We start from the raw sequence: 27,512 nt of genomic DNA, 5'->3' as shown, positions 1-27,512 counted from the left end.
CCTATCTTAGCATCATCAGCAAACCTGGCCACAAGTCCCTTCGACCCCCTCGTCCAAATCATTGATATACAACGTGAAGGACAGCGGCCAAGTTGCGGAAATCCGCTAGTCACTCGCAGCCAACCTGAAAAGGCGCCTTTTATTGCAGCTCGTTGCATTCTGCTATCCAGTCAACCTGCTATCTATGCTAGTATCAACCCTTCAATACCAGAGGCCCTCATCATCCCTAGCAGCGTATAAGCTTAGCCTCTTATCGAAGGCCTTCTGAAAATCGGCACTCTGAAGTTTCGACGGGCGACTTTATCAGCCGACAAAGAGATCTCGAAACATCGAGGAAAATGGCGACAAAAGAGGCTGACAAAATGGCGGGTCATCTCGGAGCAGCCAACAAAATGGCCAAAATGACCGAGAGGCCAGCAGAGTGAATGTCCACTCTTGTGAAATTAAAAAAGGAATAGAGACGGTGAAACCTAACACACACACACAAATCGGAAACATCCTTTCCCAAATGTTTAGCTTTATTTACATGGTTTGTCGATTATAAAACACATCTCTTTGCAATAGAAAAAAAAAAGCTCTCTTAAAAGTCCCGTGATCTCCGAAACGATTTTCCCTTTCAAGTTTGGGAGGGGGGGGGGGGGGGGGGAATTTTCAGCTGGCCTTTCACTGTGATGGATTCAAGGAGTGCCTGGGATTGTGGGCATGTCTTGCCAGTGTCGGGGAGGGGATAGGAGGTATGTGAAGGGAGGGAAGACCCCTCCTCATTCCCCAAACCTGATGCCTCTGCTATTCCTACCTCACACCTGGGTCCACTCTTGGTTTAGTTTGTAATTTTACAGATACAGCGCGGAAAAGGCCCTTCGGCCCACCGAGGCCTGCTATCCCTTGTACACTAGTTGGTCTCCGACACACACTAGGGACAGTCAATTAACCTACAAACCTGCACGTCTTTGGAATGTGGGGGGAAACCGGAGCACCCGGAGAAAACACACGTGGTCACGGCGGAGAAGGTACAAACTCCGTACAGACAGCGCCCGTAGTCAGGATTGAACCCGGGTCTCTAGTGCCGTGAAGGGCTAGCCCAAATCACAGGGGCTCCAGCTCTGAACTGTCAGTGGGAATAAAGTTGTTGAGTCTGCTGGGGAGGGGGCACAGATGATCTCTCACAGGACCAGCCATCTTCATGCCCCCAACCTCAGCATCAAACAATCCAGCCCTCCATCCTGGTAAACCCCCCCACATTCAGGCCGGTCGCTTCCCCAGGGTGTCAGAGGTTATGGGGAGAATGGGGTTAGGAGGGAGAGATAGATCAGCCGTGATTGAATGGCGGAGTAGACCTGATGGGCCGAATGGCCTAATTCTGCTGCTATCGCTTATGATCGGATGACCATTTGAAGTGATTAAACTGGAGAGGGTGTGGGGCGTTACAGGACTCGAGGGACTGAGCTACAAGGAGGGGTTGGGAAGGCTGGGCTAGGGCTGGGCAGGTGGGAGAGGGGACTCCCACAGTGGGGCCTCACCTCTCCCCCACCACCGGGATTATCGCCGGGGGGGGGATGTGGGGGTGAGGAAGGAGGTGTCTGGTCCTCGGTGAGATGTTCCCTGTTGATGTCCAGCGCTCAGGGCCTGTGGCCGGGGTGGAGTGGGGTGGGGGAGGGCTGTTGTAGTCAGGGTCCCACCGACCCACACACACCGTCCACCCCTCGAGGGGCGAGTCACTCCTTGTGAATGTCCACCTGTCTCTTCTTCCGCTCACTCCGACAACCCTCTCCCTGCGGGCATTTAGAGAGTTGCGTTAAAGTGGGTCCCTGCTCCCGAGAATGAGTTAAACATAGAAACATAGACAATAGGTGCAGGAGTAGAGGCCATTCGGCCCTTCGAGCCAGCACCGCCATTCAATGTGATCACGGCTGATCATCCACAATCAGTACCCCGTTCCTGCCTTCTCCCCATATCCCTTGACTCCGTTACCCCAAAGAGCTAAATCTAACTCTCTCTTGAAAACCAATTAATCAAAGACTTTATTGTCATTCAAAAACACACCAATAAACGCAAGTCGTTGCATCTGACTCACCGTGCAACATAAAATGTTGAGTATAGAAGTTGGGATGTAATGTTAAAATTGTACAAGTTATTGGTGAGGCCAATTCTGGAGTATGGTGTACAATTTTGGTCGCCTAATTATAGGAAGGATGTCAACAAAATAGAGAGAGTACAGAGGAGATTTACTAGAATGTTGCCTGGGTTTCAGCAACTAAGTTACAGAGAAAGGTTGAACAAGTTAGGGCTTTATTCTTTGGAGCGCAGAAGGTTAAGGGGGGACTTGATAGAGGTTTTTAAAATGATGAGAGGGATAGACAGAGTTGATGTGGAAAAGCTTTTCCCACTGAGAGTAGGGAAGATTCAAACAAGGGGACATGACTTGAGAATTAAGGGACTGAAGTTTAGGGGTAACACGAGGGGGAACTTCTTTACTCAGAGAGTGGTGGCTGTGTGGAATGAGCTTCCAGTGAAGGTGGTGGAGGCAGGTTCGTTTTTATCATTTAAAAATAAATTGGATAGTTATATGGACGGGAAGGGAATGGAAGGTTATGGTCTGAGCGCAGGTAGATGGGACTAGGGGAGAATATGTGTTCGGCACGGACTAGAAGGGTCGAGATGGCCTGTTTCCGTGCTGTAATTGTTATATGGTTAAAATAACAAAAGGATAAAATAGATAAAAAGATCAAATAGATAATAGGCGGCAATTATATGTAATTCAAGAGCCTGATGGCTCGGGGGGAAGGAGCTGGCCGTTCTGCCCCTTATACTACCATATCTTTAGCCCGAGGGCAGAAGAGTAAACAGTCCATGATGGAGATGTGTGGGGTCTTTTATATCGGCCTCCACCTCCTTCTGTGGCAGAGAATCCCACAGATTCACAACTCTCTGGGTGAAGAAGTTTTTCCTCATCTCAGTCCTGAATGGCCGACCCCCTTATTCTTATGTTGGTTAACATATGATGAATGCGTGACAACACTGGGCCTCTATTCGCTGGAGTTTAGAAAGACGAGGGGGGGGGACCTCATTTAAACTTACCGGATAGTGAAAGGCCTGCATAGAGTTTAATTTCGAGATACAGCGCGGAAATAGGCTCTGAGTCCACACCGACTAGCGATCCCCGCACATTAACACTACCCTAACACACACACACACTAGGAATAATTTGCATTTATAGGGCCGAATGGCCTACTCCTGCACCTAATTTCTATGTTTCTATACCCAAGCCAATTAACCTGCAAACCTGTATGTCTTTGGAGTGTGGGAGAAAACCGGAGCAATCAGTGAAAACCTACGGGTAGAACGTGCAAACTCCGTACAGACAGAGCCCGTAGTCGGGATTGAACCCGTGTCCCTTGTGCTTTGAGACAGTAAATCTACCGCTGTGCCACTAGCAGGGAGAGCATAGGACTAGAGGTCATGGCCTCAGAATTAAAGAACATTCCGTTAGGAATGGCAGAGTAGACTTGATGGGCTGAATGGCCTAATTCTACTCCTGTCACTTATGATAGCATCGGAGGGGCAGAGTGGCTGTGCAGCACCGGCCGCTGCCCACAGGGGGCGCAGGAGCGCCGTGGCATGGGAGCGACCAGTCTGGCCGTGTATCAGCACCGCCACCCAGTGGGCAGCAGCAGAACTGCGGCACCTTCCCTCCCCTTGCAGAGAGACACACACACACACACACACATTGCTGGAGTAACTCAGTGGGACAGGCAGCATCTCTGGAGGTCGGGACCCTTCGTCAGACTGAGAGGGCGTCTCAGTCCGAAGAAGGGTCTCGATCCAAAAACGTCACACATTTCTTCTCTCCAGAGATGCTGCCTGTCCCACTGAGTTACTCCAGCTTTTTGTGTCGGCCTTTGGTGTAAACCAGTATCTGCAGGGCTTTCCTCGACTTGTCTTTTTGTCGACCTCGAGCATTAGTGTTGTGTTTTTGCACTATTATCGTTTGGTTTTATGTGTGTGCGCGTGTGTGTGTATTTGTGTGTGTGTGTGTGCGCGCGTGTGTGTATTTGTGTGTGTGTGTGTGTGCGCTTGCATGTATATGTATATACACACAGAACTTTTTTTGTTTAAGAATGAACTGTAGATGCTGGAAAATCGAAGGTAGACAAAAGTGCTGGAGAAACTCAGCGGGTGCAGCAGCATCTATGGAGCGAAGGAAATAGGCAACGTTTCGGGCCGAAACCCTTCCGGGTTTCGGCCCGAAACGTTACCTATTTCCTTTGAGTTTCGTCCCGAAACGTTGCCTTTTTCCTTCGCTCCGTAGATGCTGCTGCTGCACCCGCTGAGTTTCTCCAGCACTTTTGTCCACATTGTTTACAGTGTATTATGTTTTCATATTCTGTTGTGCTGCTGTTTCAGTGTTCTTTCCGGGAAATATGACAATACACGCTCTTGACTCTTGATCTAAACAAAACTAGAGATAAACGTCAACTACCTCCCCCTCATCCCTCAGTGGCAGTTCAGCCCTTCTCTGTCAAGCAGCACTTTACCAGGGCAAGGTTCGACCTTCAAGGAGATGAGAGGAGCTGGAGTCCAGGGTCACTGAAGGATATCTCCTCCCTCCCTCCCTCCCTCCTTCCCTCACCCCCTCCACCCGGTGAGAGAGCTCCTCTCTCTGACTACTGGCTGGGTCTGCAGAGAGGAAACAGCAGGCTGGGAGAGGACATTTCCTGTGGGCGAGAGGGCTCATTATCCGTGGCGAGGCGTGGAGGGATTCCAGACGCCTCTCTATGGCCGCGCCATGTCGTCACGCTCCCTCCCTGACCTCCGGCTGACTGCCTTGTTGTTTAAAGGGGCAGCACCAAGGGGGAACGTCACGCCAACCACCCCCTAAATGCCCCTGAACTGCGCAGTTCATGTGATAGGAGCATAATTAGGCCATTCGGCCCATCGAGTCCACTCCGTCATTCAATCACGGCTGATCTGTCGCAGTCGCTGCCTCAAAAAGGCTGGCAGCATCATCAAAGACCCACACGCCATCCTGGCCACACACTCATCTCCCTGCCAACTTCAGGAGCCCTGAAGACTGCAACGTCCAGGTTCAGGAATAGCTACTTCCCCACAGCCGTCAGGCTATTAAACCTGGCTCGGACAAAACTCTGAACATTAATAGCCCATTGTCTGTAATTTGCACTTCATCAGTTTATTTATTCTTGTGTGTGTTTACGTATATAATGGGATATGGACACACTGATCTGTTTTGTAGTCAATGCCCACTATGTTCTGTGTGCTGAAGCAAAGCAAGAATGTCATTGTCTTGTCAGGGGCACATGACAATAAACTCTCTTGACTTGACTTGATCTATCTCTCCCTCTCAACCCCATTCTCCTGCCTGCCTTCTCCCCGTAACCCCTGACACCCGCACTAATCAAAGAATCTATCTGTCTCTGCCTTAAATATATCCACTGACTTGTCCTCCGCAGCCGTCTGTAGCAATGAGTTCCACAGATTCACCGCCCTCGGGCTAAACAAATTCCTCCTCATCTCCGACCTAAAGGGACATCGACCTCCCTCTGTCACAGCTATTCAAGGCATGATCTCCCCAGGGTCTCACCCCCTGTGACAACCCTACCCCTGCACTCCCTCCGTCACAGGTAACACAAAATGCTGGAGTAACTCAGCGGGACAGGCAGCATCTCTGGAGAGAAGGAATGGGTGACGTTTTCGGGTCGAGACCCTTCATCAGACTGATGTCGGGAGGGGGCGGGACACAGATAGAATGTAGTCGGAGACAGTAAGACTGGTGGGAGAACTGGGAAGGGGGAGGGGATGGAGAGAGGGGGAAAGCAAGGGCTATCTGAAGTTAGAGAAGTCAATGTTCATACCGCTGGGGTGTAAACTACTCAAGCGAAATATGAGGTGCTGTTCCTCCAATTTGCGCTGGGCCTCACTCTGACAGTGGAGGAGGCCCAGGACAGAGAGGTCAGATTGGGAATGGGAGGGGGAGTTGAAGTGCTGAGCCACCGGGAGATCGGGCTCAGGTTAAGGCGGACTGAGCGGAGGTGTTCAGCGAATCGATCGCCGAGCCTGCGCTTGGTCTCGCCGATGTAGAGAAGTTAACAGGTAGGTTAACATGGACCCCAGCTGTATTACACCCCAGCGGTATGAACATTGACCTCTCTAACTCCAGTTAGCCTTGCTTTCTCTCTCCATCCCCTCCCCCTTCCCAGTTCTCTCACATTGTCTTACTGTCTCCGACTACATTCTATATCTGTGTGTGTATTTGTGTGTGTGTGTGTTTGTGCGCTTGCATGTATATGTATATACACACAGAACATTTTTTGTTTAAGAAGGAACTGCAGATGCTGGAAAATTGAAGGTAGACAAAAGTGCTGGAGAAACTCAGCGGGTGCAGCAGCATCTATGGAGCGAAGGAAATAGGCAACGTTTCGGGCCGAAACCCTTCCGGGTTTCGGCCCGAAACGTTACCTATTTCCTTTGAGTTTCGTCCCGAAACGTTGCCTTTTTCCTTCGCTCCATAGATGCTGCTGCACCCGCTGAGTTTCTCCAGCATTTTTGTCCACATTGTTTACAGTGTATGATGTTTCCATATTCTGTTGTGCTGCTGTTTCATTGTTCTTTCCGGGAAATATGACAGTACACGCTCTTGACTCTTGATCTAAACGAAACTAGAGATAAACGTCAACCACCTCCCCCTGATCCCTCAGTGGCAGTTCAGCCCTTCTCGAAGGGTCTCGACCCGAAACGTCACCCATTCCTTCTCTCCAGAGATGCTGCCTGTCCCGCTGAGGCACCAGCATTTTGTGTTACCGTCGATTTTAACCAGCACCTGCAGTTCTTTCTTACACACTTCCCTCATTCACAGGCCTGTCTTTCCTTTGTTAGGGAGGCCGGACATTTAGTTTACTTTAGTTTAGGCATACACTGTGGAAACAGGCCCTTCGGCCCATCGAGTCGGTGCCGACCATCACTCCCTGGCACATTAACTCTACCCTACACACACCAGGGACAAGTCACACTGAAACCAAACCAATTAACCTACAAACCTGTACGTCTTTGAAGCGTGGAGGAGACTGAAGTTGTTGGAGAAACCCACGCAGGCCACGGGGAGAACATGCAAACTCCGTACAGACAGCACCGGTAGTCAGGCTTGAACCCGGGTGTGTGGCGCTGTGAGGAGGTAACTCTACCGCTATGATTCCCTGTCTGGACCCAGACACATTACTCCAGGTGTGGTCTCACTGGGAACCTGTGTCCCAGACCATTCTACCACAGCACCTTCTCAGTCTCCCTTTCCTTGGGGAGCGAGTCTAGACCTGGAATCCAGAGATGCTGCCTGACCCGCTGAGTTACTCTGGTAGTTTGTGCCCAGCTTCAGTGTAAACGGTTTATTCCGAACACCTCCGTCACAGAGGACTCTGCGATTTACGGACTGTTCCCAGGGGCATTCAGAGACTGACATCGAAGGTCATCAACTCGGTGAAAGACGCTCTTTGGTCTGCCCGAGCGTTGTTGACCTCCCAGCGGAGCGGGAGATGTCCGTCGGGGAATGTTGCCGACTGGCCCGCTGCGGACTGCAGGAGTACGTGCTGAGGGACGCACTGAAGCTCGGTGCAGCCAACGCCAAGGCTCTGCGGGGGAGGGCCACAGTCTACGGTAGACAAAAACGCTGGAGGAACTCAGCGGGTGCGGCAGCATCTTTGGAGCGAAGGAAATAGGCAACGTTTCTGGCCCAAACCCTTCTACAGACCCATCTAGGGTCCTTCCGCTGCTGGGCATGGGGAGGGCAGGGTGTGGAGGAAACACCCCTCAAAATAAAGGAACAGATTTCATGCCAGTGGGCCACGTGAGTGGCAAGGGTGGGGGATAAATTTGTGTAATTTGTGTATAAACAGTATTGAATGTCGCCAAATTATAGGAACAATTTGATGTCAACAAAATAGATGTCAACAAAACAAAAACAAGATGTCAACAAAATAGAGAGAGTACAGAGGAGATTTACTAGAATGTTGCCTGGGTTTCAGCACCTAAGTTACAGAGAAAGGTTGAACAAGTTAGGTCTTTATTCTTTGGAGCGCAGAAGGTTAAGGGGGGACTTGATAGAGGTCTTTAAAATGATGAGAGGGATAGACAGAGTTGACGTGGATAAGCTTTTCCCATTGAGAGTAGGGAAGATTCAAACAAGAGGACATTTTAAGATTAAAGGACAGAAGTTTAGGGGTAACATGAGGGGGGAACTTCTTTACTCAGAGAGTGGTGGCTGTGTGGAATGAGCTTCCAGTGAAAGTGGTGGAGGCAGGTTCGATTTTATCATTTCAAAATAAATTGGATAGGTATATGGACGGGAAAAGAATGGAGGGTTATGGTCTGAGCGCAGGTAGATGGGACTAGGTGACAGTAAGTGTTGGGCACGGACTAGAAGGGCCGAGATGGCCTGTTTCCGTGCTGTAATTGTTATATGGTTATATATGGAATGTAAGTGTCGCATCCGAGAATGTTGCATGCAGTCTTGTCAGGATCACGTATGGATATATTTATTTCTCGAATAAAGCATATTTTGAAATTTAAAAAAAATCCCAGCATCTGCAGTTCCTTCCTACGCATAATATTGCAGGTGTGGTCATCCCACAACCCGTGTAACTGGAGCCCAGAGCTTTCTACCCCTGCACCCCCTTCATTCCCCCCTTCCTTGGGGAGGTTAGCCTAGACCTGGTCACACGGCTCCTACCTCTCCAAGTCTCGCTCTGGTCAAGGGTGTGATTCGAAGCTTGGAGGTCCAGGAACAACTTGCTCCCCATTCCCATGGACACCGTCTCCTGCAGCCGGAGTTCTGGAAGGGAAGGGAAACGGCGGGTTTTTTTAGGGAACCAGCCCCACTTTTAGACTTTACTTTAGAGGTACAGCGAGGAAACAGGCCCTTCGGTCCACCGAGTCCGTGCCGACCAGCGATCAATAGACAATAGACAACAGGTGCAGGAGTAGAGGCCATTCGGCCCTTCGAGCCAGCACCGCCATTCAATGTGATCATGGCTGATCATCCCCAATCAGTACCCCGTTCCTGCCTCCTCCCCATATCCCCTGACACCGCTATTTTTAAGAGCCCTATCTCGCTCTCTCTTGAAAGCATCCAGAGAACCTGCCTCCACCGCCCTCTGAGGCCGCCCAGTACACAAGCACGATCCTACACACTGGGGACAATTTACAATTTTACTGAATCCAATGAACCTACAAACCTGCACATCTTTGCAGTGTGGGCAGAAACCGGAGCACCCGGAGAAAACGTGCAAACTCAGTACAGACAGCTCCCATGGTCTGGATCGAACCCGGGTCTCTGGTGCTGTGAGGCAGCTGACTCTATTTGGATGGCATGCAAAACACAGCTTTTAACTGTACCTCAGTACCCCTGACAATAATAAACCTAAATCTATCTAAGCTAGACCCATTTTCTCACGTTTAAACATAGACAATATGTGCTGGAGTAGAGGCCATTCGGCCCTTCGAGCCTGCACCGCCATTCAATATGATCATGGCTGATCATCCAACTCAGTATCCCGTACCTGCCTTCTCTCCATACCCCCTGATCCCTTTAGCCACAAGGGCCACATCTAACTCCTTCTTAAATATAGCCAATGAACTATGTGGCCTCAACTACCCTCTGTGGCAGAGAATTCCACAGATACACCACTCTCTGCGTGAAAAATGTTATTCTCATCTCGGTCCTAAAAGACTTTCCTCCTTATCCTTAAACTGTGACCCCTTGTTCTGGACTTCCCCAACATCGGGAACAATCTTCTTGCATCTAGCCTGTCCAACCCCTTAAGTTTCTATAAGCTTGGCTTATATCCTTCTAAATGTTTCCCATCCTACCTGTCCATCTCCCCCGCACCCTCTTCAGCGCATCGCTGGTCTCCTGGACCAAGTGCTTCCAGTTGTCAAAGGCCCAGGGTCTCGAGACTGAGGGGCCTCCTCTCCCCCACCACCAAGTCCCCCACCACCAACTCCCCCACCCTCCGTAGCTCACCTTTATTCCTCGACGCCTGGCGCCACAGGATCTGGGTGATGTCCTGGGCCCAGGCCTGCTTGACATCCGATGACTCGGCCTGGAGGACGTAGGCCTCGTTGGTCCTGCGCCGACGGAACCACAGCTCGAACCGCAGGCCCGTGTCCCCGATGTTCTCCGTCAGGCCCAGGTCTGCCGTCTGCGGCCGGGAGAGAGAGGAAGAGAGAGAGGGGAGTGATTCAGGGTGTCGGCACGGTGAGCGAGAGGTGTTTCAAGGAGTATGAGGGCGAGCGAGTGAGAAGGGGCTTTACAGCCAGGCCCAGCGGCCATCTTGTCTTTGGGTCGTGGGCAGGTCTGGGGTCATCCTGACGCTTTATGGACAAGCTTGGGGTTTTTTGTTTTTGAGATACAGCACGGAAACAGGCCCTTTTGGCCCACTGAGTCCCTGCCGACCATCGATCATCCGTTCATACTAGTTCTATGTTCAGTTTAGTTTAGTTTAGATACAGCACGGAAACAGGCCCTTTGACCCACTGAGTCCCTGCCGGCCATCGATCATCCGTTCACTCTCAGCCCATGTTAACGTCAGTGGGGGTACAGCCAGTGACAAGGGGTGCGGGAGAAGAGGGGTCATTGAGGGACAGGGTGAGGGAGAGGGTTAACGTTAGTGGGGATACAGCCAGTGATACAGGGCGCTGGAGGGGAGAATCTTTGGGAAGGAAGGTGTTAATGTACTGGAGTTGTCCTGGGCTGAGATTGTTATTGTTTGCGCTGGCCATTTTGTGCGGTCTGATTCTCGTGATGTGCGGCGTTGATCGAGAGGCTGGGTGTGCTGTGGTTGGGACTGGGCCTAAACAACCAGTGTGATTTCCTGTCACCAGTGTCGAGGCAGCTTTTTTCCCCCATCACTCCACATAGGAACTGGTGCATTCAAAACGACGCAGCGCGGAGAACTCTCCCTGCCAGACACCCTTGTAAGGCAAGTCTCCCAACCAACATCCATCGGAGTCATACAGCAAGGAAACAGGCCCTTCAGCCCAACATGTCCATGCCAACAGAGAAGACTATACATGATTACAATCAAGCCGTCCACAAGTCGAGAGTGGTGTGGAGGATAGAGCCACTGCCTCACAACGCCAGAGACCCAGGTTCAATCCTGACCACAGGTGCTGTCTGTACGGACTTTGTACGTTCTCCCTGTGACCGCGTGGCTTTTCTCCGGGTGCTCTGGTTTCCTCCCACACTTCAGAGACGTGCAGGTCTGTAAATTGTCCCTAGCGTGTAGGATAGTGCTAGTGTACGGGCGACCCCTGGTCTGCACAGACTCGATGGGCCAAAGGGCCATACAGGGATTCAGCCCTGAATCTCTATATCGAAAATCTAATCTAAACTAATCCCATTTCTCCTAGTTTGGCTCATATCCCTTTACCCCTTTCCTATTGATGTACCTACCAGTCCAAGTGTTATTTAAATGCTGTTATTATACCTGTCTAAATGACCTCTTCCTACAGTTCAGTCCATGCACCCACCATCCTCTGAGTCAAAGAGTTTCCCTTCAATATCTCCAAGTTTGCGGATGACACTAAGCTGGGGGGCAGTGTTAGCTGTGAGGAGGATGCTAGGAGACTGCAGGGTGACTTGGATAGGCTGGGTGAGTGGGCAAATGTTTGGCAGATGCAGTATAATGTGGATAAATGTGAGGTTATCCATTTTGGTGGCAAAAACAGGAAAGCAGACTATTATCTAAATGGTGGCCGATTGGGAAAGGGGGAGATGCAGCGAGACCTGGGTGTCATGGTACACCAGTCATTGAAGGTAGGCATGCAGGTGCAGCAGGCAGTAAAGAAAGCGAATGGTATGTTAGCTTTCATTGCAAAAGGATTTGAGTATAGGAGCAGAGAGGTTCTACTGCAGTTGTACAGGGTCTTGGTGAGACCACACCTGGAGTATTGCGTACAGTTTTGGTCTCCAAATCTGAGGAAGGACATTATTGCCATAGAGGGAGTGCAGAGACGGTTCACCAGACTGATTCCTGGGATGTCAGGACTGTCTTATGAAGAAAGACTGGATAGACTTGGTTTATACTCTCTAGAATTTAGAAGATTGAGAGGGGATCTTATAGAAACTTACAAAATTCTTAAGGGGTTGGACAGGCTAGATGCAGGAAGATTGTTCCCGATGTTAGGGAAGTCCAGGACAAGGGGTCACAGCTTAAGGATAAAGGGGAAATCCTTTAAAACCGAGATGAGAAGAACTTTTTTTCACGCAGAGAGTGGTGAATCTCTGGAACTCTCTGCCACAGAGGGTAGTTGAGGCCAGTTCATTGGCTATATTTAAGAGGGAGTTAGATGTGGCCCTTGTGGCTAAGGGGATCAGGGGGTATGGAGAGAAGGCAGGTACGGGATACTGAGTTGGATGATCAGCCATGATCATATTGAATGGCGGTGCAGGCTCGAAGGGCCGAATGGCCTCTACTCCTGCACCTAATTTCTATGTTTCTATGTTTCAGGTTCAATCTTGACCCTCTCATCTTGATCCTATGACCTCTGCTTCTCAATCCGTTACTCTGGATAAAGGACTGGGTTGCTATTAAATCCTGCCCTTCTCACCTTAAACATGTCCTCTGCCGTTTGAATCCCGTATTCTGGCGAATTCTGTGCATTCCCCCATCTCTTCCCCCCCATCATGATATTCTGCCCCTCTATCTGCACCTCTCGGTCTCCTGCGCTCCAAGGAGTAAAGTCCAAGCCTGCCCAACCTCTCCCTGCAGCTCAGGCCCTCAAGGACCTGGCAACATCCTCGTAAACCTTACGGGGTATCCATGTTGAATTTTTCCAATTGATAAGAATCTTCATGAATCAACTTGAACATCGGGAGGCGCGGTGACCCAGCGGTAGAGTTGCTGCCTCACAGCGCCGGAGACCCAGGTTCGATCTTGACGACGGGCGTTGTATGTACGGAGTTTGTACCTTCTCCCCGTGACCGGGTGCTCCGGTTTCCTCCCACACTCCAAAGAGTCGGCGCTGACCAGCGATCGCCCCGTGCACTAGCCCTATCCTACACACGAGGGACAATTTACAATTTAACCAAAGCCAATTAACCTACAGACCTGCACGTCTTTGGGGTACTTGGGAGGAAAATGAAGCACTCATAGAAAACCACGTGGTCACAGGGAGAACGTGTAAACTCCCTACAGGCAGCATCTATAGTCAGGATTGAAGCCAGGACTCTGGCGTTGTCCTGCCCCACTTCGGCGATGTTTTTGGCAACTACAGGCCACTAGTTTGTCACGTGTTCGCCGGGAGTCGTTCCCTCAGTCACGCAAAAAGTCGTAACGTCTTCCCGGCCTGCCGCTAAATTTTCAACATGTTGAAAACATTTCGGTGACAGTGGGTTTGATGCCAATGAACGTAGCTTGACTCCTCCTGACGTAGGTGCTGTCGTCGGTTGTCGCCAGGGTGACGTAGGTTGTCGCCGGGTTTTTGGCGACCTGCGACGACTATGAGTCGCCTAAACAATCGCCAAGTGGGACTGGTCCATAAGGCAGCAACTCTACCGCTGTGCCGTTGTGCCAGCCTGTGTGTGTGCATGTGTTTGTGTGTGCGTGCGTGCGTATGTGTGTGTGTGTGTGTTTGTGTGTGTCCTCACACACCAAGAGCCCACCGGGGGCTCCAACACCAAGACCCCGTGCTTGGCCTTGCATCACCCAGTGTAGCTTTAATGGCTGCGGGACATTTAACATCGCCCGCTGGGGGCTTTGACTCTGTCTTTGACTCTGACATGGGGGGGAGAGGGGAGTGCAGGGGAGAAATATGTTTTTTTTTGCCTTCCTTCACAGCGAGGAGAAGATGCGCTGTGGAGGATGTTTGTGTAAATTGTGTTGTGTCTTGGATCTTTTTCGTTTTGTATGTATGACTGCAGAAATGACATTTCGTTTGGACCTCAACGGGGTCCAAACGACAAATAAATTGTATTGTATTGTAATATTGTATTGTATTGTGTGTGTGTGCGCGCGTGTGTGTGTGTGCGCGTGTGAGTGTGTGTGTGTGCGCGTGTGTGTGTGTGTGCGCGTGTGCGTATGTGTGTGCGCGTGTGCGTATGTGTGTGTGCGCGTGCGTGTGTGTGTGCGCGTGCGTATGTGTGTGCGCGTGCGTGTGTGTATATATATATAGAGTTTGCACATTATCAGCGTGAGGCCGGGGGACAGGGCTGCACTCCTCACCTTCAGGGAGGACTTATAGACGTAGGACTCGGAGCCGCCCTCTGCCCGCTTCAGTTTGGTTAAGACGACCAGCTCCTCGAAGAGGAAGACGTTACGTAGAGACCGGCGGCGGCCACAGCACAGGGTGAAGTGATCTCGCCGAAGCAGCTGCCCCTGCTCCTTCAGATTCACCTGTCAGCAGAGCGAGAGCGGGCAACGTCACACACACACACAGTGAGGACAGGCACAGAGAGCGAGCGGGCAATGTCACACACACACACACACAGTGAGGACAGGCAGAGAGAGAGAGAGAGAGAGAGAGAGAGAGAGAGAGAGAGAGAGAGAGAGAGAGAGAGAGAGAGAGAGAGAGAGCCATGTCGCACTCACACAGAGGACAGTCACAAAGGGAGAGAGGGGACACTGTCTCACACAGATAGGACAGTCAAAGAGAAACAGCACACACACACAGAGGACAGAGGGAGCGAGAGGGAAAGAGCGGTGTCACACTCACAGACACACACAGAGGGCAGCCAGAGAGAGAGTAACATCACACACACACACACACAAACACACAGGCAGTGAGGATAGTCACAGAGACAGAGCAAGGACAATCACAGACGGAGAGCAACGCCACCGACACACACACAGCACCATCAGACACATAGAAACATAGAAATTAGGTGCAGGAGTAGGCCATTCGGCCCTTCGAGCCTGCACCGCCATTCAATATGATCATGGCTGATCATCCAACTCAGTATCCCGTACCTGCCTTCTCTCCATACCCTCCGATCCCCTTAGCCACAAGGGCCACATCTAACTCCCTCTCAAATATAGCCAATGAACTGGCCTCAACAACCCTCTGTGGCAGAGAGTTCCAGAGACACAGTAGCATCAGGGAGCAAGTGTGGCAGATACAGTCCCCTCCACCCCCCCCCCACCCCCACAGGGGCACCATCACAAACACTAGGGGGATATCTGTACACTGATCGCTGTCTCTCCGTCCCTCTCCCTTAGGGTCGCCAACTGCCCCGTATTAGCCGGGACATCCCGTATTTTGGGCTAAATTGTTTTTTTCCCGTACGAGACCGCCCTTGTCCCGTATTTGACCGCTACTACTCAGGTCGAGGGGACTGTCGGGTCGGAACGTCGCGCCCGGCCCCGCCTCGCCCGTCCCGACGTAGTGCAGCCCATGGAGTGCAGCAGCAGCAGCAGCAGCAGCGCCTCGCCCGTGGCCCCGTCGGTCGGTCGCTCGGCAGCCCGGACAGCCCCGACTGCCGACGCCACTACCTGCCCCCTCCTCCTCACGGCCGATCATCGGTTCGTGAGTTGGACGGGGCGCGCCCCCCCCCCCCCGGGGCCAGAACTCCTCAGCTGGCCCGCAGGCTGGGCTTTGCGTGCAGTCCAGCACCCGGGCCAACTCATCATTCACCCAGCCACGGCCCAGTCAGTCAACAAATTGCCGTGGGGAATTTGTCCCTCATTTTGACCTCTTCTCCCTTATTTGGGAGTGGGAAAGTTGGCGACCCTAGTCTCTCTATGTGTCTCTCTCTGGGTGATATCTGTACACTGACCGGTGAGACTCTCTCATAGAAACATAGAAATTAGGTGCAGGAGTAGAGGCCATTCGGCCCTTCGAGCCTGCACCGCCATGCAATATGATCATGGCTGATCATCCAACTCAGTATCCCGTACCTGCCTTCTCTCCATACCCTCTGATCCCCTTAGCCACAAGGGCCACATCTAACTCCCTCTTAAATATAGCCAATGAACTGTGGCCTCAACTACCCTCTGCGGCAGAGAGTTCCACAGATTCACCACTCTCTGTGTGAAAAAAGTTCTTCTCATCTCGGTTTTAAAGGATTTCCCCCTTATCCTTAAGCTGTGACCCCTTGTTCTGCGAGAGCTGCGACCCCTCTCTCTCTCTGTGTGTCTCTCTGTCTCTCTCTCTCAGGGGGATATCACCACACTGCCCGGAGTTTCACAGGGGGATATCTGTACACTGACCAGTGAGACTGTGTCTCTCTGTCTCTCTCTCTGGGAGATATCACCACACTGCCCGGAGTTTCACAGAGGGATATCTGTACACTGTACAGTGTCTCTCTGTCTCTCTCTCTGGGAGATATCACCACACTGCCCGGAGTTTCACAGGGGGATATCTGTACACTGACCGGTGTCTCTCTGTCTCTCTCTCTGGGGGACATCACCACACTGCCCGGAGTTTCACAGGGGGATATCTGTACACTGTACAGTGTCTCTCTGTCTCTCTCTCTGGGGGACATCACCACACTGCCCGGAGTTTCACAGGGGGATATCTGTACACTGTACAGTGTCTCTCTGTCTCTCTCTCTGGGGGACATCACCACACTGCCCGGAGTTTCACAGGGGGATATCTGTACACTGTACAGTGTCTCTCTGTCTCTCTCTCTGGGGGACATCACCACACTGCCCGGAGTTTCACAGGGGGATATCTGTACACTGACCGGTGTCTCTCCCCTCCCCCTCCCCTCCCCTCCCCTCACTCACGTCACAGCCGCGGATGGAGTCCATGGCGAGCAGGTCGTGTCCGTGACGGAGCTGGAAGTCGACCATGTCGGCGGCAGCGTGCAGCTGCAGCCTCTGTCTCCCCTGGTCGGCGCTGCATTCTCCCGCCAGCTCCCGCAGCAGCAGGCCGTAGCTGATCATGCGCTGGACGGGCTTGAGCAGGTGAGCGGCCAGGTCGGTGCGGTCTCGCAGTAACAGCTGCCGCCTCTGGGGGGAGGTAGAGGAAGTCAGGCCCTCCATCCCCTTCAACACACAGCACAGAAACTGGCCCTTCGGCCCACAGCACAGATACTGGCCCTTCAACCCACCACACAGAAACTGGCCCTTTGGCCCACTGTACAGGGTTGCTGCCTTACAGTTCGATCCCATGCTCGTCTGCAAGTACTTTGTACGTTCTCCCCGTGACCTGCGTGGGTTTGCCCCGGGATAGAAACATAGAAAATAGGTGCAGGAGGAGGCCATTCGGCCCTTCGAGCCAGCACCATTCGCCATTCATTGTGATCATGGCTGATCGTCCCCTATCAATAGCCCGTGCCTGCCTTCTCCCCATATCCCTTGACTCCACTAGCCCTAGAGCTCTATCCAACTCTCTCTTAAATCCATCCAGTGACTTGGCCTCCACTGCCCTCTGTGGCAGGGAATTCCATAAATTCACAACTCTCTGGGTGAAGAAGTTTTTTCTCACCTCAGTCTTAAATGGCCTGTGTGGTCCCTGGTTCTGGAAGACTGTGACCCCCTGGATCTCCGATTTTCTCCCACACTCTAAAGACGTACAGGTTTGTAGGTTAATTGGCTTGGAATCAATGTAAATTGTCCCTCGTGTGTGTAGGATAGTGTTAGTGTGTGGCGCGGACTCGGTGGGCCGAAGGGCCTGTTTCCGCGCTGTATCTCTAAACTAAACTAGAACTAATCTATCAATCTCTGTCGCAATGAATTCCACAGATTCACCACCCTCTGACTAAAGAAATTCCTCCTCATCTTTCTAAAGATACATCCTTTCATTCTGAGGCTGTGCCCTCTGGTCCTAGACTCTCCCAGTAGTGGAAACATCCTCTCCACATCCACTCTACCCAAGCCTGTCACTATTCAGTGTGTATCAATGAGGTCTCCCTTCATCCTCAACTCCAGGCCCAGTGCTCCTCATACGTTAACCCTATCATCCCTGGGATAGAAACCTAGACAATAGGTGCAGGAGTAGAGGCCATTCAGCCCTTCGAGCCTGCACCACCATTCAATATGATCATGGCTGATCATCCAACTCAGTATCCCATCCCTGCCTTCTCTCCATACCCCCTGATCCCTTTAGCCACAAGGGCCACATCTAACTCCCTCTTAAATATAGCCAATGAACTGTGGCCTCAACAGCCCTCTGTGGCAGAGAGTTCCACAGATTCACCACTCTCTGTGTGAAAACGTTTTTTCTCATCTCGGGCCTAAAAGACTTCCCCCTTATCCTTAAACTGTGACCCCTTGTTCTGGACTTCGCCAACATCGGGAACAATCTTCCTGCATCTAGCCTGTCCAACCCCTTAAGTACTTTGTAAGTTTCTATAAGATCCCCCCTCAATCTTCTAAATTCTAGTGAGTACAAGCCGAGTCTATCCAGTCTTTCTTCATATTAAAGTCGACATCCCAGGAATAGAAACATAGAAATTAGGTGCAGGAGTAGGCCATTCGACCCTTCGAGCCTGCACCGCCATTCAATATGATCATGGCTGATCATCCAACTCTGTATCCCGTACCTGCCTTCTCTCCAAACCCTCTGATCCCTTTAGCCACAAGGGCCACATCTAACTCCCTCTTCAATATAGCCAATGAACTGTGGCCTCAACAGCCCTCTGTGGCAGAGAATTCCACAGATTCACGACTCTCTGTGTGAAAAAGTTTTTTCTCATCTCGGTCCTAAAAGACTTCCCCCTTATCCTTAAACTGTGACCCCTTGTTCTGGACTTCGCCAACATCGGGAACAATCTTCCTGCATCTAGCCTGTCCAACCCCTTAAGTACTTTGTAAGTTTCTATAAGATCCCCCCTCAATCTTCTAAATTCTAGTGAGTACAAGCCGAGTCTATCCAGTCTTTCTTCATAAGACAGTCCTGACATCCCAGGAATCAGTCTGGTGAACCTTCTATGGCAAGAATGTCTTTCCTCAGATTAGGAGACCAGAACTGTACGCAATACTCCAGGTGTGGTCTCACCAAGACCCTGTACATCTGCAGTAGAACCTCCCTGCTGTTATACTCAAATCCTCTTGCTATGAATGCTAACATACCATTTGCTTACTCCACTGCCTGCTGCACCTGCATGCCTACTTTCAATGACTGGTGTACCAGGACACCCAGGTCTCATTGCATCTCCCCTTTTCCTAATCTGCTGCCATTCGGATAATAGTCTACTTTCCTGTTTTTGCCACCAAAGTGGATAACCTCACATTTATCCACTGATCATTCTCTGAGGGGAGGTAGAGCGTCAGGGGAGCGGGAGTCAGGCCATTGAACCCCTCAGGCCCATCGGCCCACTGCACGGAAACTAACCCCATCGCCCACCACACGAACAGGCCCCTCAGCCAACCACACGAACAGGCCCATTCAGCCCATCGCACAGAAACAGGACCTTCGGCCCATCGCACAGAAACAGGCCCCAGAATCACCACACGGAAACATGCACGTGGGCCCACCATGTCTGGTCCCACCCTGTTCCCCATCCACACTATATTAGAGATAAAGCACGGAAACAGGCCCTCCGACTCAACACCATTTTTTTTCTCACCAAACCACAAAGGTGCACATCTTTAGAGTGTGGGAGCCAACCGGAGCACTGGTGAAAACCCACGCGGTCACGGGGAGAACGTGCAAACTCCGTATAGACAGCACCCGTGGTCAGGATTGAACCGGGGTCTCTGGCGCTACGAGGCAGCAACTCTACCGCTGCCACCCTGTGCACGGGATACCAACACCACAACGCTGCTGTGTGTCGCAAGCCTCGCGACGGGGGGGAGTTTGGAACTAACGCCTCAGTCGGTAGTTACAAGTGGGGAACGGGTGAAGAGAAGATTTACGAGGATGTTGCCAGGAATCGAGGGCCTGAGCTACAGGGAGAGGTTGAGCAGGCTAGGACTCTATTCCATGGAGGGCAGGAGGATGAGGAGTGATCTTATGGAGGTGGACAAAACCATGAGAGGAATAGATCGGGGAGACTCACAGAGTCTCTTGCCCAGAGCAGGGGAATTGAGGAACAGGGGGACAAAGGTTCAAGGTGAAGGGGAAAAGATTTAATAGGAATCTGCGGGGTAACTTTTTCACACACAGGGTGGTGGGTGAATGGAACGAGCTGCCGGAGGAGGTAGTTGAGGCTGGGCCTATCGCAATCTTTAAGAAACATTTGGACAGGTACATGGCTAGGACAGGAAAAGCAGGCAAGTGGGACTAATGTAGATGGGGCATGTTAGCCGGTGCGGGTAAGTTGGGTCTAAGGGCCTGTTTCCACACTGTATCACTCTGTCACACGAGAACTGGAGACATTAGTTATGGCTGAACACGTGCCTCATATGGCACTGACATCCTCCTCCCCTGGAATGTAGATGGGGCTTGTTGGCCGGTGTGGGCAAATTGGGCCGAAGGGCCTGTTTCCGCGCTGTGACTCATAGAGTCTGGGCTACAGGAGCACGGCCGTCCCCCCCCACCCTTTTGGGAAACACCCCCCGAGGGGAATGGGGGGGGGGGTGAAATTGGGCAGCATCTCGTTACCTTGAAGATGTTGCCGTGGGCGGCGAGCAGAGCGTCAGACTGCGGCTTGTTCTTCACATAGAGGGCGTAGAGGGCGAACTGCTCTCTCTGTGGGGGGGTGATGGGGGAGGGGGTGTGGGGAGGAGGAGGTAAGGAAGGGGAAGGGGGTGAGGGAGAAGGAAGGGGAGGGAGGTGAGGAGTGGCGGAGGCGGGGGGGGTTGGGATGAGGGGTGCAGGGGGAGGAGTTGAGGGGGAGATGAGGTGGGGAGAGAAAACAAAGGGGAGTCAAGTTACAATCAGCGGGAACAAGGTGATCTTCCTCTTGCGTCTGGCCTGCACAGCCTAACGTGCTCGACTTGATCTTTTTAGTATAGTATATCTTTATTGTCATTTCCCTGAGTATTCACATACCCAGAGGAAACAAAAGAACGTTGCTCAACCAGTGTCCATTCAGTGTGCAGTAAAAAAATAAATAGAAATAAAAATACATATATCATGAACAAATTAAACACTCTACTCTCTACTAAACATCAACAGGCGTTCCGATCGGCAGCGGCACGACAGTGGCTCTGCTGCAGTGTGTCCAGGTTGGTGGTTGGTGCGCGATACTTTGGCAGGGGGCAAAGTCCGTTTATCAGTCTTATAGCCTGTGGGAAGAAGCTGAGGAGCATCCTGCTGGTTTTGCAGCTAATGCTCCCGTACCTCTTCCCAGATGGCAGGATGGCGAATATGTGTGGTAGGGGTCTTTGATGATGGAGATGGCTCTGCTGATACATCTCTTCCTGTAGATGTCCAGCAGGAAAGGGAGTGGAGCACCAATAATCCTGCTGGCGGTCTTCACAATCCTGTCTAGTTGGTGCCGTTCGTACACCTTGCAGCTCCCGAACCAGGAAGCTTATTTGATTGTGTGCGCCAGGTTGATTGCATTCGTTGAAACAGGGCGGACCAGGTGAAGGTTACAATCTCCCACCCCAACAACATCTCAGAGAGGAGACCGGGGACTATCCCCTCCACTTCCATACTGCCCTCCCGGGAAGGGAAGACCTCTCCGTCTTCACAGGGAGACGGCCCCCACCCAGTTCTGGACCCCCCCCCCCCCCCCCTCAGCTTCACGGAACGCCCCACTCCCTTCCCTTCCAGATCTCCCGCATCTCAGTAACATCTGGTTCCCCGAAACCCAGCCCCGGCCTGCCCAACCAACCCTTCTATTTCAGTTCAGTTTCGTTCATTGTCATGTGTACCTTTTGTTGCGCGCTAACCAGTCAGCAGAAAGACTGCACGTGCGTGATTACAATCGAGCCGTCCACAGTGCACAGATATATGATAAGGGAATAACGTTTAGTGCAAGGTAAAGCCAGCAAAGACCGATCAAGGATAGTCCGAGGGTCACCAATGAGGTAGAGAGTAGCTCAGGACCGCTCTCAGGTTGTGGTAGGACGGTTCAGTTGCCTGATAACAGCTGGGAAGAAACTGTCCCTGAATCTGGAGGTGTGCGTTCGTTTTCACACTTCTGTACCTTTTACCCGATGGAAGAGGGGAGAAGAGGGAGTGGCCGGGGGGTGCGACTGGCCCTTGATGATGCTGCTGACCTTGCCGAGGCAGCGTGAGTGGTAGATGGAGTCAATGGAAGGGAGGTTGCTTCGTGTGATGGTCTCGGCTGCGTCCACAATTCTCTGCAATTTCTTGCGGGCTTTGCCTAACACTAAATGTTATTCAAATTAAACTGTATCTGTACACTGCGGACGGCTCGATTGTGATCATGTGTTGTCTTTCCACTAACTGGTTCACACGAAACAAAAGCTTTTCACTGTACCTCGGTACACGCAACAATAAACTAATCGAACTAACTAACAGTGTAGTTCCTCCTGCGATCCGGACAACAACATCGCCTGGGGCCTGAACTTCAGTCCCCACCTGGGGAGGGGAGGGGAGTGGCTGTAATGGGCGAGGAGTGGAAGGGGGGGGGGGCAAGAGGATGGGGATGGAGGGGAGGGTAGGGAGTGGAATAGGGGGGGGGGGGGTGGCGGGAAGTGGAGGGGTGAGGGGGGGTGGAAAGAGTGATGGAAGTGGAGGGGAGGATGGGAGGGGAGGGCAGTGGTGGGAATGGGTGAGGAGGGGGAGAGTATGGAAGTGGAGGGGGATGGTGGGAATGGGGGAGTGGAAGGGGGGAGAGGATGGGAGGGGAGGGGATGGGTGGGTGGTGGAACACGTGGGGGGGGTATGGAAGTGGATGGGATAGGGGGAGTGGTGTGAATGGTGTGAGGAGTGAGGGGGAGGGGGGGGGGAGAGGATGGGAGGAGGGTGGTGTGAATGCCTGACCCGGGGGGGGGGGGGGGGGGGGAGGATGGGAGTGGCGGGGAGGGCTGCCTGACCCAGGGGGGGGGGAGGATGGGAGGGGCGGGGAGGGCTGCCTGACCCAGGGGGGGGGGGGGGGGGGGGGGGAGGCGGGGGGGGCCTGACCCGGGGGGGGGGGGGGGCCGCTACGTACGTGAGCGAGGAAGCGCTCGCCGAGGCGCAGTGGGCAGGCTGCGCTCGCCTCCAGCGCTGGCAGGAGGCGCTCTCTGTGGAAGTCCAGCAGCTTCTCCAGGTTGCCGAAGAGCGGGCCCTTCTTGCCCCGCAGCTCCGCTGGCACGTCGGGGCGATCCAGGTCCGGCACGTAGCTGCCCGTCACCAGCTCCAGCGAACTCACGTAATGCCGCTCTGCTGCCAGTGCCTGGGCCACCGCACGGCGCGGTCTGCTGCAGCACGGGGGGGGGGACAGAGGGAGTGAGGTAGGGGGAGGAAGGAGGGAGGGAGAGAGATAGAGGGTGGGATGGGTCCAAGCAGAGAGCAGTTTAGTGCTGTTGACAAGCAATGTAACTCCCCCTCCCATTCCCACACCGATCTTTCTGTCCTGGGCCTCCTCCATTGTCAGTGAGGCAAAACGCAAATTGGAGGAACAGCACAAATCGAGGGGATCTATCGCAGTCGCTGCCTCAAAAAGGCTGGCAGTATCATCAAGGACCCACACCATCCTGGCCACACACTCATCTCCCTGCTACCTTCAGGTAGAAGGTACACGAGCCTGAAGACTGCAACGACCAGGTTCAGGAATAGCTACTTCCCCACGGCCATAAGGCTATTAAACCTGGCTCGGACAAAACTCTGAACATTAATAGCCCATTATCTGTTATTTGCACTTCATCAGTTTATTTATTCCTGTGTGTATTTACGTATATAATGGCATATGGACACACTGATCTGTTTTGTAGTCGGGAAGGGAGTGAAGGGGAGAGAGGGATAGAAGGGGAAAGGGAGGGAGAGGAGGGAAAGAGTGAGGTGGGGAAAGAGAGGAGGGGAGGAGAATGTATTGTATGTAAGTTTTAAACCATGTATTGTCTTTCTGCTGACTGGACAGCAGGCTCTTCACTGTACCTTGGTACAGGTGACACTAGATTAAACTGAGCGGCCACCTACCTGCCCTTGGTGGGGAGCTGTACCTCGGGCGACTCTCCCCAGGGTGCCTGTGCCAGTCGCTCTGCCCTGCGGCCCAGCATCACGTGCTCGCGGGGGGAGCATGTCCGATCCACCAGCTGGCTGCTGCTCACCTCCAGGCCCCGGATCAGGACCCCTGGCCCCGTGGCCCCACCGGGCCCCAGTTCGAAGCTCTGCGCCTTCTTCAGCGGCGGCGGCGGTGGCAGCCCCCCCGGTGCCGGGAAGGGGGGGTGGGGGTGGGGGCAGGGGGCCCGCACGTCCGGGGTGGAGGCGGAGGAGGGGCGAGGGGGCGAGGGGCTGCCGCTGAGCGACCAGGCGCTGAGCCAGGAGGGGCCGTGGGGTGGGGCGGGGGCTCCGGCGCTGGGGGCAGGGGGTCCGGCTGCCACCCAGGCAGGAGGCTGCACCCTCGGGTGCCCAGCGGTGGCCCGGGTGAGGAGGGCCGGGCGCTCGGGGCCAGGGCTCCGGACCCCCCGTCTCGGGGACCGCGGGCCGTGGGCGGGCCTGTCCCTGCGGGCAGGGCGGGGAGGGGCGCCTGTTGTCTGGAGATATGCGGTCTCCCGGGGACAGGCGAGGGTGCGGGGACAGAGACTGGAGGCTCCCCCGAGAACAGCTGTCATCCTGCAGGGAATAGAGGGAGAGAGAGGAGAGGAAGACAGTGAGTGTGTCAGTTTGTGTCTGTGTGTGTGTCAGTATGAGTGTGCGTCTGTGTGTGGCAGTGTGAGCGTGTGTGTGTATGCTTGTGTGGTTTGTGCCACTGGGTGCGTCTGTGTGTTTGTGAGTGTGTGTCTTATATTTCTGTGTGTGTCTGTGTGCGTGTGTGTTTGTGACCTTTGTGTGTGTATCTGTATTTCTGTGTGTGTGTGTGTGTGTGTGTGTGTTTGTGAGTGTGTGTGTATCTGTATTTCTGTGTTTGTATCTGTATTTCTGTGTTTGTATCTGTATTTCTGTGTGTGTGTGTGTGTGTGTGTGTGTGTGTGTGTGTGTTTGTGACAGTGTGTGTGTATCTGTATTTCTGTGCATGTGTGTCTGTATTAGACACAAAGTAACATTAGCAAATTTGCAGATGACACAAAGCTGGGTGGCAGTGTGAACTGTGAGGAGGATGCTTTGAGGATGCAGGGTGACTTGGACAGGTTGAGTGAGTGGGCAGATGCAGGGCAGATGCAGTTTAATGCGGATAAGTGTGAGGTTATCCACTTTGGTGGCAAAAACAGGAGGGCAGATTACTATCTAAAAGTTGGGAAAAGGGGAAGTACAACAGGATCTGGGGATCCTTGTTCATCAGTCAATGAAAGTAAGCATGCAGGTACAGGCATGCAGGTACAGCAGGCAGTAAGCGAATGGCATCTTGGCCTTTATAACAAGGAGAGTTGAGTATAGGAGCAAAGAGTTGTACACGGCCCTAGTGAGACCACACCTGGAGTATTGTGTGCGGTTTTGGTCCCCTAATTTGAGGAAAGACATTCTTGCTATTGAGGGAGTGCAGCGTAGATTCACCAGGTCATATGCTGAGAAAATGGAGCGGCTGGGCTTGTATACTCTAAAATTTAGGACGAGAGGGGATCTTATTGAAACATGTAAGGTTATTAAGGGTTTGGACACGCTAGAAGCAGGAAACATGTTCCTGATGTTGGGGGAGCCAGGGGCCACATTTTAAGAATAAGGGGTAAGCCATTTAGAACGGAGATGAGGAAACACTTTTTTCTCACAGAGAGTGGTGAGTCTGTGGAATTCTCTGCCTCAGAGGGCGGTGGAGGCCGGTTCTCTGGATACTTTCAAGAGAGAGCTAGATAGGGCTCTTGAAGATAGCGGAGTCAGGGGATATGGGGAGAAGGCAGGAACGGGGTACTGATTGTGGATGATCAGCCATGATCACATTGAATGGTGCTGGCTCGAAGGGCTGAACGGCCTACTCCTGCATCTATTGTCTATCGTGTGTGTGTGTGTGTGTGTGTGTGTGTGTGTGTGTGTGTGTGTGTGTGTGTGTGTGTGTGTGTGTGTGTGTGTGTGTGTGTGTGTGTGTGTGTGCGTGTGTGTGCGTGTGTGCGTGTGTATTTGAGTGTGTGTGCAGTTCAGGGTGTGTCGGTGTACTGGTCAAGAGTTTTGCTGTAACAGCCGTGTAGCAGTCAGTGTAGTGGTCAGTGTATTGACCAGTCGGTGTACTGGTGCCCCCCCTGGTTGACCGGCAGGCTGGGTCTCACCGTCTGGAGATGTTGGTGCAGCCGGATGCTGTGGTCGACGTGGAGTCGCTGCTGGTCGAGGCGCTGGCAGAAGCGGGCCAGTCCCGCTCCGTACCCCCTCAGCTGGTCAGCGTAGGGCCGCAGACGGGGAGAGACTCCCACGTCCCAGCCGGACATTCCCTGAAGGAGGCGCTGGGCCCTCTGGCTGCGCTCCTGGCCGGAGAAACGGGAGACGGGTCAGGAGCGTAGGGACACGCTGGAGCGTAGGGAGGCCGCTCGGCCCTCGCCCCCCTGCTCTCCCACCGCAAACCCCACATTCCCGTCCACTCCCGGTGACCTCTCACCCCCCTTCCCTCGACCTCACCCACAATCCCAGACTCGATCCCACCGCCCTTAGAGGGGGGAGAGTCCCAAAGACCGGCCCATCCAAAATACCCTCCCCTCATCTCCGTCGTAAAGACCCCCAAACCTTTCCCCTAACTCATGCCCGGAGACTGGGGGTGGCACAGCGGTAGAGTTGCTGCCTTACAGCGTCAGACACCCAGGTTCGATCCTGACTACGGGTGCTGTCTGTACGGGGTTTGCATGTTCTCCTTGTGACGTTTGTAGGTTCTCCCTGAAGTAGGGTCTCGACCCGAAACGTCGCCTATTCCTTCTCTCCATAGATGCTGCCTCGCCCGCTGACTTTCTCCAGCATTTTGTGTCTCCCTGGAAAGATAGATCGGCCATGATCGAATGGCGGAAGAGACGTGACGGAACCTCATCCGTCTCTGCACGGGATCACGGCTGATTTTCCAGCACCGTTCCATCTCCTTACAGCTCAGGTGGAAAGTTAGAAGCGCTGCCTCCAACTCCCGCTGTAGGTTAATTGGCTTGAATTTAAAAAATTACCCTTTGGTGTGTAGGCCTGGACAACGTAGAACTGCCATTGGCGGGGATCGAAAGTCGCCATGGACCTGATGGGCTGAAGGGCCTGTTTCCCTGCTGCATCTTTAGACATTGGTCTAAGACATGCAGGACGGGAACAGGCCCCATGGCGACCACATTGTGCACAATTTTACCAACGGCAGTTAACCCACAAACCCACACGTCCTTGGAGTGTGGGAGGAAACCGGAGCACCCGCAGAAAACCCACGCTGTCACAGGGAGAACGTACAAACTCTGTACAGACAGCACCCGTAGTCAAGATCGAACCCGGCTCCCTGGTGGTGTGAGGCAGCAACTCTACCCGCTCCGCCACCGTGCCGGCCTTCTAAATTAAACTAAATTAAATCTTGTACAGCTACAGTTCTTTAACTAGGTTTATCCCTTTATCATGTATCCGCCTGCACACTCTAAAGGGCTCAATTGCAATCACGTGTTGTCTTTCCGCTGACTAGTTAGCAC

The 27,512-nt window shown here is 52.8% G+C and overlaps 1 protein-coding gene across 1 annotated transcript in view; it reads right to left on the bottom strand.

Moving 5' to 3' along the window:
• Positions 1-6,595: 6,595 nt before the first annotated feature.
• LOC129716511 (rho guanine nucleotide exchange factor 40-like) overlaps positions 6,596-27,512 on the bottom strand; it is a 65,404-nt gene continuing 44,487 nt past the window's right edge. Inside the window, 9 exon segments of the mRNA XM_055666369.1 lie at positions 6,596-8,836; positions 10,028-10,205; positions 14,229-14,399; positions 16,731-16,955; positions 20,494-20,580; positions 22,961-23,210; positions 23,929-24,197; positions 24,199-24,564; positions 26,148-26,339. Of these exon segments, the coding sequence (XP_055522344.1) occupies positions 8,664-8,836; positions 10,028-10,205; positions 14,229-14,399; positions 16,731-16,955; positions 20,494-20,580; positions 22,961-23,210; positions 23,929-24,197; positions 24,199-24,564; positions 26,148-26,339 (1,911 nt within the window). The 3' untranslated portion in view covers positions 6,596-8,663.

This window comes from Leucoraja erinacea, unplaced genomic scaffold (assembly GCF_028641065.1).
Source record: "Leucoraja erinacea ecotype New England unplaced genomic scaffold, Leri_hhj_1 Leri_251S, whole genome shotgun sequence".
Taxonomy (NCBI): Eukaryota; Metazoa; Chordata; class Chondrichthyes; order Rajiformes; family Rajidae; genus Leucoraja; species Leucoraja erinaceus.
This window is presented reverse-complemented; position numbering and strand designations above follow the sequence as displayed.